Raw genomic sequence first — 14,812 nt, forward strand, 5'->3', positions numbered from 1 at the left:
CAGAGGTCGCCACTCTGTTTTGATTTTCCAGTGCGGCGTTTGAAACTGTGGACAGGTTTTGTAAATTCGCCTCGCCACCCCCTCTCCCACCCAGCAGCATAAGTGGGTTCGCCGCAGTCCATCAGCAGGTTGCGTGCGATTGAGGTAAAGTGTGGGTGCCGTCATTTATGGTCAGCGTTGAAGAGTAGACCAATATACCCTCGAGAGGGCTGCTCTCTTGAGCTTGCTCTTGTTGAGGCCCTTCCTGTGGCATTGGTGTGAGCAAGGAATTGAAGGGCTGCACCTTTACTTTTTATATTCTGCTTTTTCATATCACCTGTGGTACGTCCGATCCCATCATATCTTGGAGGCTGTCCAGGCTTGAGTGAATCTGTGGTGTTCTGTGAAAGCCCTGGTGCAAGAAACCTCTGGACAACATGGCCAATCACACGTCAAACAGGCTGTCGCAGGTCTGTGGGGCCACGTGGTGGGCAGCAGAGGGCAGTTCGGTACAATCCATTGTAGCGTGATGCTTTCCACGTCTATGCTTCCCACCTTGAACGCGCACGCACCAGTGTAATGAAGTATGGTCAAATGATTTCCATAACCCACACAGGCGTGGGGAAGCCCTTGTCCATCATTTGATCGATAAAACGAGTACAAGTTTACATGTATAGAAACTTTAAGTATATTGCTTTGTAAGTATATCGGACAATGCTTGCTCATTTCTGCCTGGTGAACCCAGTATGAACCTGCCTCTTGCATCTGGTTTGATTGGACCGGTCTCGATCAGTATTTTTCAAAATTCCATCTCTGTAGGCCCCTTGTTGTGTACAGCTTACTGATGCTGGAATGTTACAGTCATATGCAAATCAGACTGCTCGTATGCAAATCACACTGCACCTGCGGAGTAAAGTTTGAGAAACACTGGTCTAGGCAGTTATTAATTTTGTATGTATGTTGAGCTTCTTGCGCACCGTACGTAGCCAACCATGCTGATCGGAGGTGTGGGGGAAGGACAACAAACTCAACACTAAAAGTAGTTCTAAAGAAATGAGTTTTAAATCTAGAATGTAAAAGTGCATAGCTCCAGTAGCTTCCTTATTATCTGAAATCACACGATGCAGAATCTTTGTAAGAATCGTAGTTCGAATAGAGTAAACCGATGCCCTATGAAGCTCTTTCTCACAGATGTTTAGGAGGGGTTGTTACAGAGGTCCAGCTGTAGTTTTACCAACGTTGTTCTGCTTCAGTTGCATTCGTGGCTGGTCTGTATGTAATCTTACAAATGTCTATATTCATTTTTAAATGATGTTATCCAAATAACCCTTGTAATTGTTGTACAACTTATTAATTGGTTTAGCTGTTTGACCATTATGCAATTCCCAAAAGAGCCACACCTTTGAAGCATTTCCTAGTGTTATGTATTACATTTTCTCAGCAGAAATACTTCCTTGCTACGGCAGGATCCACTGGTCACTGGAATAATAACATGCTATTTCGCTAATTTCATTGCAGGAAATCGATAGCACAATTGGCAATAAAACAATTACTAAATGGGCTTCAGCTGAAGCGGATAATTCTATTTACAATTCCCTGTTGCCTCAATTGCATTTTTCTCCCTTAATGTTCCCATGGAGTAGTTTTATTAAGCCCACACGTGAGCAGTTAAAGAATGCCCGTCGTCTGTTTGGCTTCATCAGGTACCGTGGCGGAGAAGCAGGACGTGAGCCGTACGAGCAACTGCGCACCGCTGGACCCTCTGCCAAAGTTGTCGGTGAGATTTCTTATGCAATCGCATTGAGCGTTTACGAAGGAATGTATTCTACCCGTCGGAAAGCTTTTTGCAGGCACTTCGTATGCATCCTTGGGCAGCTATCCAAGGCGTGAAGTGTAGGACCCCAAGAAGAAGTGCCACTTTTTTTTCTTCTCTGCACAAAGTGATGTGCAAGGAATCTGAGCTTTCCCATTTTAAATAATAATAAAAATCCCATCTCGGCCCAAGTTGGCAGGCTGTGTCCTGAGAGTGGAGCAGTGGAACATTATACGAGTTGTTAATTTATTTTACTATATTTCTTTAGCTTTTATTGTTATTACACAATTACCATTAAATTTGTGGCCGCACCTAATTGTGTGGCCTCTACGAAGTGGGTACTTGTATAATACTCCTTTCTTGCTGGTGAGAAAGTAGGCCTCTATCTGATTTATAATATACCTCTCAATTTTACGGTGAGTGATGTTGATTTATGTTTTAATAACTCTTATGCTGTTTTATATTTATATTCATATTTTCACAGGAATCAAGTAGTAAATCAAATTAAATATTAAATGTTACTTTTAGTGCAAGTACTGGAATTTTATATATTTTGATCTCACCACTGATCGATTTAAAGTAAATTTTTCAGTACCGATTGTGATGTCTGTCTTTTGCCCAGAATTTGCTTGCCAATGGACTGCCACCAACACCAAAAGTGCATGTGAGTGTTCTAATGAATAGCATGCAAACTTGAAAGAATCCACAAGAAATATTGCCTTTTCATTGAATTATTCAATGTGTTGCATATTTTCAGACACATTTGTTAGACCACATGTTCTCAATAGTAGCAAATACAGCCGTTAATGATATCAGTCGTTCGGTTTATTTTGAGTGAGGCCCATTGAGCTAAGAAGCCCTCTTTTCATGGTGACCCAGCCAAGGTGGCAAGCACATTACACGGGAAGGGAGGGCTTACAAGGGTTGCATAAAACAGAAGCAGGTAAATGTTATAAAGATGACAAAAAAATAAATAAGTTTTAAATGATTATAATAACTCAAAGATCACCACGACTATGTACATTATGCACGTAGACTTAAGTGGAAGAGTAGGAGGAAGTTAGGATGGATATGGAAGGAACCATGGAGGATACGGAAATGGCAGTAGGAATGGGGGAGGAGAGGACATTCTTTGAATGGCCCAGGCAAATGATTTTGCAGTGGTGAATACGAACTTCCAGAAGCAGGAGGGACATTTGATGATCTACCAGAGTGGAGAGGTGATGAATCGGATGGATTTTATTTTGGTGAGCAGGAAGCACCTGAACGAAGTGAAGAACTGCAAAGTGATCCCTGGAGAGTGTGTGGCTGAACTATATAGACAGACTACTGGTGGCAGATTGCATAGTGAAAGCAGTTAGGAAGAGGAAGGTGAGACAAAATAACTGTAGCAGGGTAAAGTGGTGGCGACTAAACAATGAGAAAGCACACTGCGGTAGGCAAGCTATGCAGAATTTAAACAACGTAAGGTCGAGGTGGAACGTGAATAAAATATGGGAACAACTGGCAAGTGGAACACTGAAAGCAGGTCGTACAGTGGAAGTTGGCAAAGGAAGACAGATGCAACAGAATTAAACATGGTAGTGGAGTGATGGAGTGCAAAAGGCAACGAGAGAAAAAGGCCAAGTTTAAGAAGTGGCAGAACACGAGAGAGAAGGCCCATCTGGATGAATAGCTGGCAGTGAGAAGAGATGGAATGCGAGTGGTAGCAATGGCAAAAACAACAGCATTTGCACAACTCTACCAGAAGCTTGACAGCAAAGAAGGCGAGCCAGAGAGAGACAGACCAGAGACATCGGCCATGTGAAGGACGAACAATATTGGATGAGATGAAGTTTAGAGAGAGATAGAAAGAGTACTTTGAGAAGTTGCTGAATGTGGAAAACCCAAGACAGGAAATGGTTGAGGAATATCAAAGAGTTGAAGTAGTTGCAGAGACTATAGCCAGAGAAGAGGTGGTGGCGGAGGCTCTGGGGAGCATGAAACATCAAAAGGCAGTGGGGCCAGATGAGATTCCAATTGATGTGTTTAAATGAATGGTAGAAAAGGGTGTTGAAATATTGATGGGGCTGTTTGGGAAAATCTGGATGGAGAAGAAAATTCCGGATGTGTGTAGAGAGCGAGTCACATTGGAAAGGTGATGGACAAGAGTGTGAGAACTACGGAGGAGGAGCTTTGACGAGTCACACCATTAAACTCTGGGAAAGGATCATAGAAAGGAGACTGAGGAATCTGGTGGATGTTGGCGAGAGTTTGGATTCAAACAGGAAAGGTCAACAATGGATGCAATTTTTGCTCTGAGAGTATTGATGGAGTAGTTCAGAGAGAAGAAATGGGACCTGCATGTCGGTGTTTATTAATCGAGATAAAGCGTACGGCAGGGTGCTTAGAGAGGTCATCTGGTGGTGGATGAGAATATGTATTTTGTGTATCTGAATTACATATTGCTGTAATTAACATATTTTTGGTTATTTATTCACTAAATAACAAAGTAATTGGGCCTTATAGAGAATTGAAGCTTATATTGCATTGTTTCATACGCATGTACACTCACATGCATGCGTTGTTCTTTAGATTGATTGATTTCCTGTTATTGGCTAGAATTCAATCAGTTGATATCCAGCACACACGAATAATGTAACGTGTTAATTAACAGTGATGAAAGCGTTTCTTTTTTAAATACTTGCTATCCTGGTTTTGCAGATGGGGGCTTGTTTCTCCAAAGTGTTTAATGGATGCCCGCTGAAGATACATTGTGCAACATCGTGGGTTCACCCAGATACAAGAGGTAACTTGCCAATCATAAGGAGTAAAAATTACGTGTCAGCAGTCTGTGTGGCCCATTGGGCCATCATCCTTCTAGGCACCCAGCCAAAACGTATTGCCAAGATCTTTATTGGTCTCTGCTGTGTGATATGATGGTATAGGAAACCACTTCATAAAATTGTTAAACAAAAAGATTGACGGCGTCTCTCAGAGCTAGTGGAATGATTTTAAAATGTATTTGTTGCCTATTTCCCTCCTATTTAATCTCAATTGTGCTATCAGCATCATGTTGTGAGACTGATTATCTCACAGAGCAGTGCAATCCTTCATGTTAGGGAATGGTCCAAGGAAGAAAATTCCACAGCTACTTAATATGGCCTCTTGTTCTGTGGCACCACGGTGGCTTGGAGATGTTAACTACCTCACCTGGTATACAGGAGGTTGTGTGTTCGATCCCAACCCTGATGTCTGTATATTTGGAGTTTGCCTGTTCTCCCTGTGGTCGTGTAGATTTTTCTCTGGGTCATCCGGTGTTTCCCTCCAAATTTAGAAACATGCGTTTAGAGAATTTGCCTGCTATAAATGTCCACATGATAAGGCACTTTGAGCTTTCATTTGTGGCCATGTCGCTTCTGAAAAGGAGATGTATAGCTCAGTGGGCCTTAGTTGGTAAAATAAAAAATAGTTTAGTTTCATACAGAATGGGGCAGCAATTTCCCACCTGCTGTGCCACTGAGGGCAATGTTCGTTGCACGACAGTAAAATCATATTTTTAAAGTAATCCTCAGAGCTGGAATATGTCCAGATTGGTGTAGAACCAAATTTAACGTGAATATTTTTTGTGCTGTCACTGGGCTGAGATCGTCAAATCGCTATCCATGAGAATCCAGTTTAATCACAGGCTGCGGCCTGGATTCGAAATCCAGGTTCTGTGGCCTCTGTTGTCATTGTAGGTTCCAGGAAACCGTTTGTAACTATTGTAAGCATTGCATGCTCATAAGGAAATCTCTCACAGACGTCGTTTTGTTTCCGCCTGTTCAGGTCCTGTTGCTTCACGCCACAAGGGAGACATTTTAAGCAAATGACGTTCGACTTTAGAAACTTTTGTATAATCTACTTCCTGTCAATTACAATCACTTTTGGGGTTTAATCCTGCCAGATGAAAGGGGTTATTTTTAGTTTTGAAGCACGCTTCCTTGCATCCAAATCCTGCCAATGTGTCTTATTCTCAGCAGTTTCTAGAGCAGCTAAGTCATCTCTATGGTACTGACTGCAGAATAAACTTTGCTTTAGGTGATTGTCAAACAGCTGTTGGGTATTATCGCACAGAGAAGGAAACATCATTGGCATCTACAGCTGCATGATCAAGCTACCAGTCAGCATGCTGTCTCTTTACTTGGATGGGACAGGGTTAAAACGCAAATATTTGAAGTTTTTTTCCTTCCACATTCGATTAGAACAGTTGGCACCACTGATTAGCACGGTTGGCTACGTATGGTGAGAAAGAAGTTCTACATACATGCGTACTTTTACTATAGCGAATGTAAAATGAGAAGCAGGTTGAGTTCCTAAATCGTTGCCTGCCATGTGCACGTTTTTGGATGTCATTGGACAGCCTTGCTCGCTGCAGATAAGCCTGCTAAGATATGTCAAAGTAATGCGAGTTGTGATTGCCTCTTTACAGACCAGCATCTGATATTTGGTACGGAAGAAGGCATCTACACGTTGAACCTGAACGAACTGCACGAAGCGACAATGGAACAGGTGGCTTCTTCATTACATTGCGGAATCATATCACTGCATCCCTTTTGTGCGTTCAATAACTAAAGATCATTGCTTTGTTTTTTTTCTTAAATTAATGTCACTGCTTTTTTAAGTGGTACGTTTAAAAAAAATGCGCTTGTTGAGGCTATTCAAAAATAGCTGTTGTGGGTTTTCTTTCTTTTTAGTTGGTTCCACGGAGATGCACATGGCTGTACGTGATGAATAATTTTCTAATTTCTCTCTTGGGTAAGTTTTGCTTCCTTTACCTCATTACGCGAGTGATTTGTATTCTGCAAGCACACTTTATATTCAATGCCTATATATTCTCGAGTTTAAAGCACTTGAAAATTAATTAGAATCTTCGTTGGGGTGTTTTGCCCATTGAATTAAGATGAAGTGGGTTCATGGATTAAACCACGGGTGGGGAACCTTTTTTCTGCCAAGGGCCATTTGGATATTTATAACATCATTTGTGGGCCATACAAAATTATCAACTTAAAATTTAGCCTGTTATATTTGGTCAAACATTTCATTAACTCACCCCTAATGTGATGCTGGAACAGACTAAATGATTTCGCGGGCCTTATACGGCCCGCGGGCCGGACGTTCCCCACCCCTGGATTAAACGATACATTCTAAAACCATTAATGATCTAGTTTCATCCGTCAATACAATTTGTTTAAAACCTATAGAAGTCAAAAGTGTATTTTTAAGGGAAACCTGGATTACATACAACACAGTGCACATTGATAAAATATGATCATTATGAATACATTATTATAATTTTATCATTATATACGTATAAATATGTTTATACACATTCATAGTAAGCTGTGTTGGCGCAGTGGTAAGCACACTGCATTATGAACCCAGGCACCTGAGTTAAATTCCCATCCATAGCCATTGATATATGACCCAGTTCTTGGCTGCCCTTCAACTCGCATTGACTAGCGTGGTGAGATATTATTAAACAACTCCCATAACTGACATGGCATGGGGTAAGCCTAAATCCAGGAATAGATTGACAGAGGGCTATAAGTCAATGAATTGTGGACATTGGTAATAGCTGGCAGGATGACGAGATTGTTGTACCATCTCCTCGGGAGCAGTAAGACAGTTTGACATGCCTGGGCATGTGTCCGATCGCTGTTGCGTATGTGGTGGCGTGCTGTGATGTCGCACACAGGGAAGACCTGCCAGCTTTACTCGCACAATCTGATGTGGCTGTTCGACAACACGCGGAAAGAGCAGAGATTGCCCGGACTGTCGGACATGCTGCACGCCAGGTCATCCGCAGGCCTTCCACACCGTGTGCCTTTCCATTCCCCCACATGTTTCATTTTACTTCTCTATTCTAGCATTTTTCAAACTCATGTTGAGCCTGCCATCCTTGGCCGCTTTTTCTACTCATTGTGGTCCAAGCCCATCTCCATGTCCATTCTACAGACCTTCATATTTTTGCTCACATTTTAAATCCACCTCTTTTGCATAGTTTTCTCCAATCAGTGTTTTTACATGTGTAGAGGAGTACCGCGAGGACCCAACGAGGGGCGAGTGCGGGAAGAGGGACGGAAAAGGAGGAGCCGGAGAGAGGGAAGAGAGCGGAAGGCGAGGAGAGAGAGAGGGGGATTTTGGAGGAGAGACGTGTGAGACGGAGCGGGGTAGCTTCGGGAGGAAGGAAGGAGGGAGGCGTGGACAGGAGGTAGCGAGGGGTCACGTCGGGTGGAAGTGTGGAGAGAGGAAGAAAGAATAAACGGCGAGCAGCCCTGAGCAAAGACCTGGTCTCCGTGTGATTCTAAATACCTGGGTGTGTCCAGGAGGAATACTCTACACATGCATGATATCAGTCCCCATTCTCAAATAAGTTCTGGATGGTTCTGAACAAGTGAGGGGAAATTTATTAATTTTGTGCAAGAGCCATTCTATCCATAAGGCTACCACTGTTGACTTCCCATGCCTGAGGTATGAGGGACTCACTGGGTTTTCAAATAATTTCCTCCCTGCTTGAAAAGTTGTGGAATACAATTTTGTTCATATTTAACACACCACTTTATTGTAGTGCTTACATTATCTGGGTGGAATGTTTGTTCTGGGTATGTGTGTGGTATTAAGGCTTGTTGACAGCTTCCTCTGCACTATAGAGAATGTCATGCTCTTGACATACGATTGCCTGTCAAATTATATGCTGTTTTTATGACAATGGCGCTGCTCACAGACCATTGTGTATATTGCAGGAGATACCCTTCAAACAGAATACCAGAGACCAAGGGATGCCAGAAATGCTGTGTTGGTAAGGGACATTTTAAAATATCAACAAAGATCCTATTGTATGTATGTTGAACTTATTTCGCACCGTACGTAGCCAACCGTGATAATTTGACCATCTTGCAGTCTGCAGAACACTTTGGCGCACTTACATATTTTCTATTTTGCTATTTTAATTTTACCAGGTAAGGCCCGCTGAGCAAGATAAGCTCTTTTTCGGAAACGACTTGGCCACAAATGACCACACAACAACGAGAAGTGACCTGTCACGTGCAAGTTTATAGCAGCCAGAATACTCTGAATGAACATAACGTGCAAAAGCATCACAATGTTTTCAATTGCTGTAAACCGACTGGGATTACTTGAAATTGACAATTTTGCCTTTGTTTTTGAATCCCCGGCTACTGTGCAGCCAACAACCTTTACACGGGAAACACGTACCTGTGTGGTGCTCTCACGTCGAGTGTGGTGCTGCTACAGTGGTACGAGCCAATGCAGAAGTTCATGCTGGTCAAGGTAAGGAAGCGAACAGAGCGAGTTAATCCTTGGTAACGGTTCACAGTTAGTTTCTTTCTGAGTTAATTTGTGTTGGTGTAATGTTTATTTTTGTCAATTATTTGTATTGATCCAACCACGGGAACGGGGGGGGTGTATAACTTCTGTAACAGGTTAGTGGTGCATAGCGAGATAGATAGGCGGCTCGGACAGACAACCAAAGCGGACGTGTAGGACTGTGGCGTTATGTGAGACCACACATCAGATCCCTTTTATTCAGGAAAGGACGGGGGAAAAGGGGAGGGAGGGGAGGGAGTCGGTCTCATTTCAAGTTCAGTCATTTAAACTCAGGGTCTCTGGAATAACTTCCCCCCCCCCCCTCATTAATAATCATGAACTGAACAATTTTTCTGTTGATTATGAGCAAACAAGCTAGTGTTTGAGATTTGATGAGATCTACGTAAGATCCTGGGTGTATACAACACCTTTTAAACAGCACATACAGTTTTAACAGCCGAATCTTAGACTGATACGTATTTTGAACGGCTCTCTGTGGTTCCAGTGTCATGGTTCTCAATCTGATTAGTGTGTCAGTAGTGTAAATTAATGCAATGTCATCTTTATTAATGCTTTACGATCAAAAATCAAGTTTTTGTTATTGCAGACGTAATTAATCAGGGCCCAGTGTGGTGAAGCCAGGCCAAAGATCCTCATAACCTGCCCCGCATGGGGAGGTCATCATCCAGCAAGGAACTGACAAATAGCTGTACATGTACATTTGACTTTGTGTCTGAATAAGTCAAATAGAGCATTGCCCCTAAATGTTTGTCCGGTATGTGTGTCTGTTTGTATTTGTCATTCTGTTGCGCAGCATTTTCACTTCCCGCTGCCCAACCCGCTGAAGGTGTTTGAGATGCTCGTGGTACCCGACCAGGAGTTCCCACTCGTGTGCGTGGCCGTGGGGTGTGGCATCGACCAGGGCCAGGACCTGCGCTTCGAGACCATCAACCTCAACTCGGCCTCTTCCTGGTTCACGGAACTCGGCTCTGGTAATGTGAATGCGCCACGGAGGCGAGATGTTAACTACCTCGCCTGGTATACAGGAGGGTAGTGGGTTCGATCCCAACCTGATGCCTAGGGGCCATCCATTTAGTATGTATGCAAAAATTTGTCACAATTTGACCACCCCCCCTCCCTGTACGCACGCGTACTTTTTACACCCCCCCGCCCACCTGCGTATGTACGCTTGACGCACCCCCCCCCCCCCAATCCTATAGAACGGCCGATATTTAATCCACGCAGAAACGTTCAAGGATGAATAATATTGACATGTTTAAGCAAACAGTCCCCGTCGGAATATCTAACTCATTTGAATCAACATGTGTCTACAATGTTTGGCTGCTATACATGTCCAAGTGATAGGCACTTCTTTGAGCTATAATTTCCCTCCAGGTTGGTTCTGAAAAAGAGCTGTATAGCTCAGTGGGTCTTACCTGGTAAAATAAAAAATAAAAATCAGTCTTTTGAACACGCGCGCACGCGTGCGCCGGCTGACACACATTCCTGTTAATGTACGTATGTATGTTGAACTTTTTTCGCACCGTACATAGCCAACCGTGCTTATCGGAAGTGCGGGGGAAGGACAAAAAACTAAGTGCAAAAAGTGGTTTGAAAAAAGATGCGTTTTCAATCTAGATTTAAAAGTGAGTAGCTCCAGTGGCTTCCTAATATCAGAAGGAAGAGCATTCCAGACGGCTGCAGAAGCGCATCTGATAGTTAACCAATATATATTGTTAAACCGCAGCATCGGCAAGACATCTCTTATCCACGCATTCAGCCCTTTCTTGGCGTTTTGGGCCTTCAGGCCTGTGCTCGGCAACCCTGATAGTAAAATAATCTTAAACTGTTCGAGGCATTCAATTTTGCTTACAGTCACTGTACCGATTGTATCCATTGTTGCAGAACTGCTTTTGTTTGTTGCGGTTGCACCAGACTCGTGAGCCGCATGGCTCACAGGGCTCTACCTAATACATGAAACTTGAAACATTTTAAGATATTTATCGGGGAGGCTGAAACTACTATAGAACCGCATCCAGATGGTCGCTCAGCAGAGGGCGCTCTCTGCAAGTTGATTTCATTTGGGCTGCCAGACCACTTCAGAAATGTTGCCAAATAGTCTGCGAACACTCACAACTTTAACCATAATACAGGTTTTTTTGGGTTAGATCGTGTAAATATAAAAATGTGTCGTTAAACCCGCCACCACCCGACACAGCCAACTAGTAAGGGTTGTCACGTAAACAGAACTTGTCAATTCGTTACTAGTGCAACACACGGGTGTGTTGGAGAGCAAAGCCACAACATTTAAAATCTGAGTGACGTTTCGCCAGTAATTACAACTAGCTTCATCAGGCGACAGCCAGATTTGTGGAGAAATCCTCCTGTTTCGTGCCTTAAATAGAGGGGTAGATGTGGTGACATCACTTGTGGCCAAACAACTGACTGGACTATGTTATTGTTTATAACATGTTTTAACACCAGTTTTAACACCAGTTTTAACACCTGTTTTATTGCCAGAAAGGGTAAAACCTGGTGGCTTTATTGGGAAGTCATGGACTTGAAGGTTGTTGTCCCGTTGTGTCGGGGGGTTTCTGTGCACTCGGCTGAGCTCTCCTTCACCTGCATTTGCCGGCTGTGCGATTTTACTCAATTACCTTGTCTCAGTGTTCGCCCATTTACATTGCAGCATTATATTTAAGTGATCAAAAGCCATACGATAATCACATTTAGTAACTAGTCTGTGGTATGGAGGTAACATTTAACTGAAAAATGTTATGCTCACATGTGCGCAATGTGTATTGTGCACGAAATAATTCATTATTCCATTTATTTTTGCTTTAAAAACAACTTGCAATTCTACCCGCCCCCCCGTGTTTGGAATGGATGAGATGGAACAAATGAGATAGGCGGGCAGATGAGACATGACAATTCATTCCTGACAAAGGAAGATGCAGTACAAATGGGACCGGCAGTACAAACAGCACAGTGTACACGGGGTGGGCAGACCAGCGCCAATGAGATGGACATTTGAAACAAGATTGAGCAAACGAAACTGTGCAAACAATGGCAATAATAATAGATTCTTAAATCTAATTATTACACAGTCAGGTGGTCGAGGGGGGGAGAGGTGAATTGTTGGATGACTAGTCGATACTCAAAGTAGTCGGTGTTCTGCTTGTGGCAAAGCACATGAGACGTTTATTGCAAGCGAGTTAAGTGGTTGCTTCCCCCACATTATAACTGAGCAAAGCTTTTAGAAATCCGGATTTTAGCGCTGCCACAATGATGTTGTTAAATCATACTTATTAGCGTGAAGGGGCGACAAACGTAGGCAGGTCAGACTGCATGACATTAAATCATCTCTGTCGGATGATGTACTATTAATAGCCACGAAGATGCAATACTTTGGAGAGAGGTAAACAGCTTCCAATTAGTGATTACATTTGCCGTGTTTCACATTGCCTGCGGTGGAAAACAGCTTCGTCATGCTTGTTCCCCGCTGCCTGCTGCCCACACTGTACTGGTGCCATTGCAAGCGCTTACTATTTAAGTGGAATTGATTTCTACAGCGGGTGTTGTGTTTTTTTGCTGCACTATGTCACAGTTCAAGAGTGAAGTAATATGTCCAAAGCTGTAGGTGAATTTAACAGCAACAACAAAAACGAATTAACTTCTTATGATATTAAATTGTTGTTTTTTTAAAGGTCGCCGAGTTAGTGGCAGTATATTTTTGAGAACATAATACCTCACAGCCAAGATAGGGATCATGCTCAACCACCTGTGGTGTTACTGTGTGTAAATTAACGGTAAATGTCTATTAATCTTTGTGGTGCTATTAGCATCGCGTGTTCTTTTTATAATGAGGTATTTAACCCGATAATTAATCTCTGGGAAAAGTTAAATTGCACTGGGGCTTCTATTGTCACAATGGAATTGAACCTTGTTCTGTAAAAGCTATTGGAGGTTTCAAATCCTCGTCAACAGCCATCGTCAGTCCACTGCAGTTGGAAGGCCTCTGTCACCACCATCCCTTAGCGGTTTTGTGATGATGATGATGATGTTTAATATTTTTGGTTTCTCTCTAATAGCCATGAGCGGGTGTAAATTACTCTTGTTAATTAGTCCAAATTAATAGAGTAAATGCACATAATTTACATTTACTGTTACATGGTAATATCCATGCGTTTAACTATGCATTTATTTATTGATTAAAATTTATTCTTACGTAAATATATGTATCACGGGAGAATGGATTGTTTGCAATTGAATACAAGGTTTATGCAGATCATGTGTGTAATGTTATATTTAACCTTATAAATAAGACAACTAAAATGTATTTTAAGTGATAATTAAAAAAAAGACTAATGAAAGCTCAAGTCAGAGCATGCGCCCCCTAACCATATTTAATTGAATCGCTGGAAGGGTAAATAGCTACGTGTATGTATGTAGAACTTCTTTTGCACCCTACGTAGCCAGCCGGGGTAATTGGAGGTGCGGGGGAAGGACAACAAACTAAACACAAAACGCAGTTCTAAAGAAATTCGTTTTCAAGCGAGATGATTTGGCTCCAGTGGCTTCGTACTTACTTCCTATAATAGGAAGCCACTGGACCTATGCACTTTTAAATCTAGATCGAAAACTAACTTCCTTAGAACCGCTTTTTGCTGCTAATAACTGTTTAACTTTAAACAATTAAGTCTGTCTTTTTTATATACCAAAAATGTGTCTTTTTTAATTGACCGCATTGAATGCAATGTGCGCTAATCCAACCGTTTTGCGTTGTCCCGTTTTAGGCAGTGCCCAGCTGGAAGCTATCCACCTTAGCCAGCTGGAGAAGGACACCGTGGTGGTTGCCATAGACAGTACGTACCGTGTCCTTTCTACTCTCACCCTTCAGCGGTGCTGCTTTGAAAAAGTGTTACTATGGGGGTCAGACAACCTCGTGTATGATCTCCTTTGCATGAAAGAAGGCAACTTCATTACCTTGATCATCTTTTTTTATTTTAACGTTTTTCAATTTGCGATTCAACTGTGCTATCGGTGTAATATTACGACGCAAAGCATCCAAAGGTCGTTCATCACCCCCCACCCTGTTTTTGTTTGAGAATGGCTCACAGAAGGAGATATAACAGAACTACGTTTGAGATCTATTCTCACGACCTCTTATTCAGACTACGGGCCCTTACACTTCCTACATGCCTTCCAGTGGTGCTGTTTATTGCATTGCAGTCAAAATGATTTTTATTTTATTATGAGACGAGGAAATTTTGCCGCCTTAAACAAAGTACCACGTTTTATATTGGTCGTAAAATATATCCTTAATATAGCTGTCTCGCCACATTAAAAAACCCTTAAGTATTGTTTTTACACAACCCCACAAACAAAGCCAATTGGCCCCACAACGTTTATGATTATTATATTTTTTGTGTGTGGTTGCTGTTGCTGAAACCGTCAACTCGCCGATGATTGAAAACCTGGTTTTACCTCAGATTTTAAACTGAGGATCACAGCTTTTAATCCGCTGACTCCTGTGTCACCCAACCTCCTCCAATTATGTTTTTGATGAGAAGATGTGGACGTCGTTTGCCACCTCTCTCCTCAATGTCCCCGAGTCGGCCACCACCCACTGTTCCCCCTCGGGGGCATGAGAGCTCCCTGTGCAGCAACAAG

General features: G+C 42.5%; 1 protein-coding gene across 1 annotated transcript in view; it reads left to right on the forward strand.

The window, feature by feature from the left end:
• LOC144937070 (mitogen-activated protein kinase kinase kinase kinase 5-like) overlaps positions 1–14,812 on the forward strand; it is a 77,466-nt gene that overhangs the window by 41,733 nt on the left and 20,921 nt on the right. The window contains exons 19-28 of the mRNA XM_078864312.1: positions 1,683–1,756; positions 2,415–2,456; positions 4,496–4,580; positions 6,243–6,322; positions 6,508–6,568; positions 7,509–7,608; positions 8,557–8,612; positions 9,000–9,103; positions 9,954–10,131; positions 13,936–14,004. Coding sequence (XP_078720438.1) covers positions 1,683–1,756; positions 2,415–2,456; positions 4,496–4,580; positions 6,243–6,322; positions 6,508–6,568; positions 7,509–7,608; positions 8,557–8,612; positions 9,000–9,103; positions 9,954–10,131; positions 13,936–14,004 — 849 coding nt within the window. The remainder of the gene's footprint in view (positions 1–1,682; positions 1,757–2,414; positions 2,457–4,495; positions 4,581–6,242; positions 6,323–6,507; positions 6,569–7,508; positions 7,609–8,556; positions 8,613–8,999; positions 9,104–9,953; positions 10,132–13,935; positions 14,005–14,812) is intronic.

Source organism: Lampetra fluviatilis, chromosome 18, assembly GCF_964198595.1.
Source record: "Lampetra fluviatilis chromosome 18, kcLamFluv1.1, whole genome shotgun sequence".
Lineage (NCBI taxonomy): Eukaryota > Metazoa > Chordata > Hyperoartia > Petromyzontiformes > Petromyzontidae > Lampetra > Lampetra fluviatilis.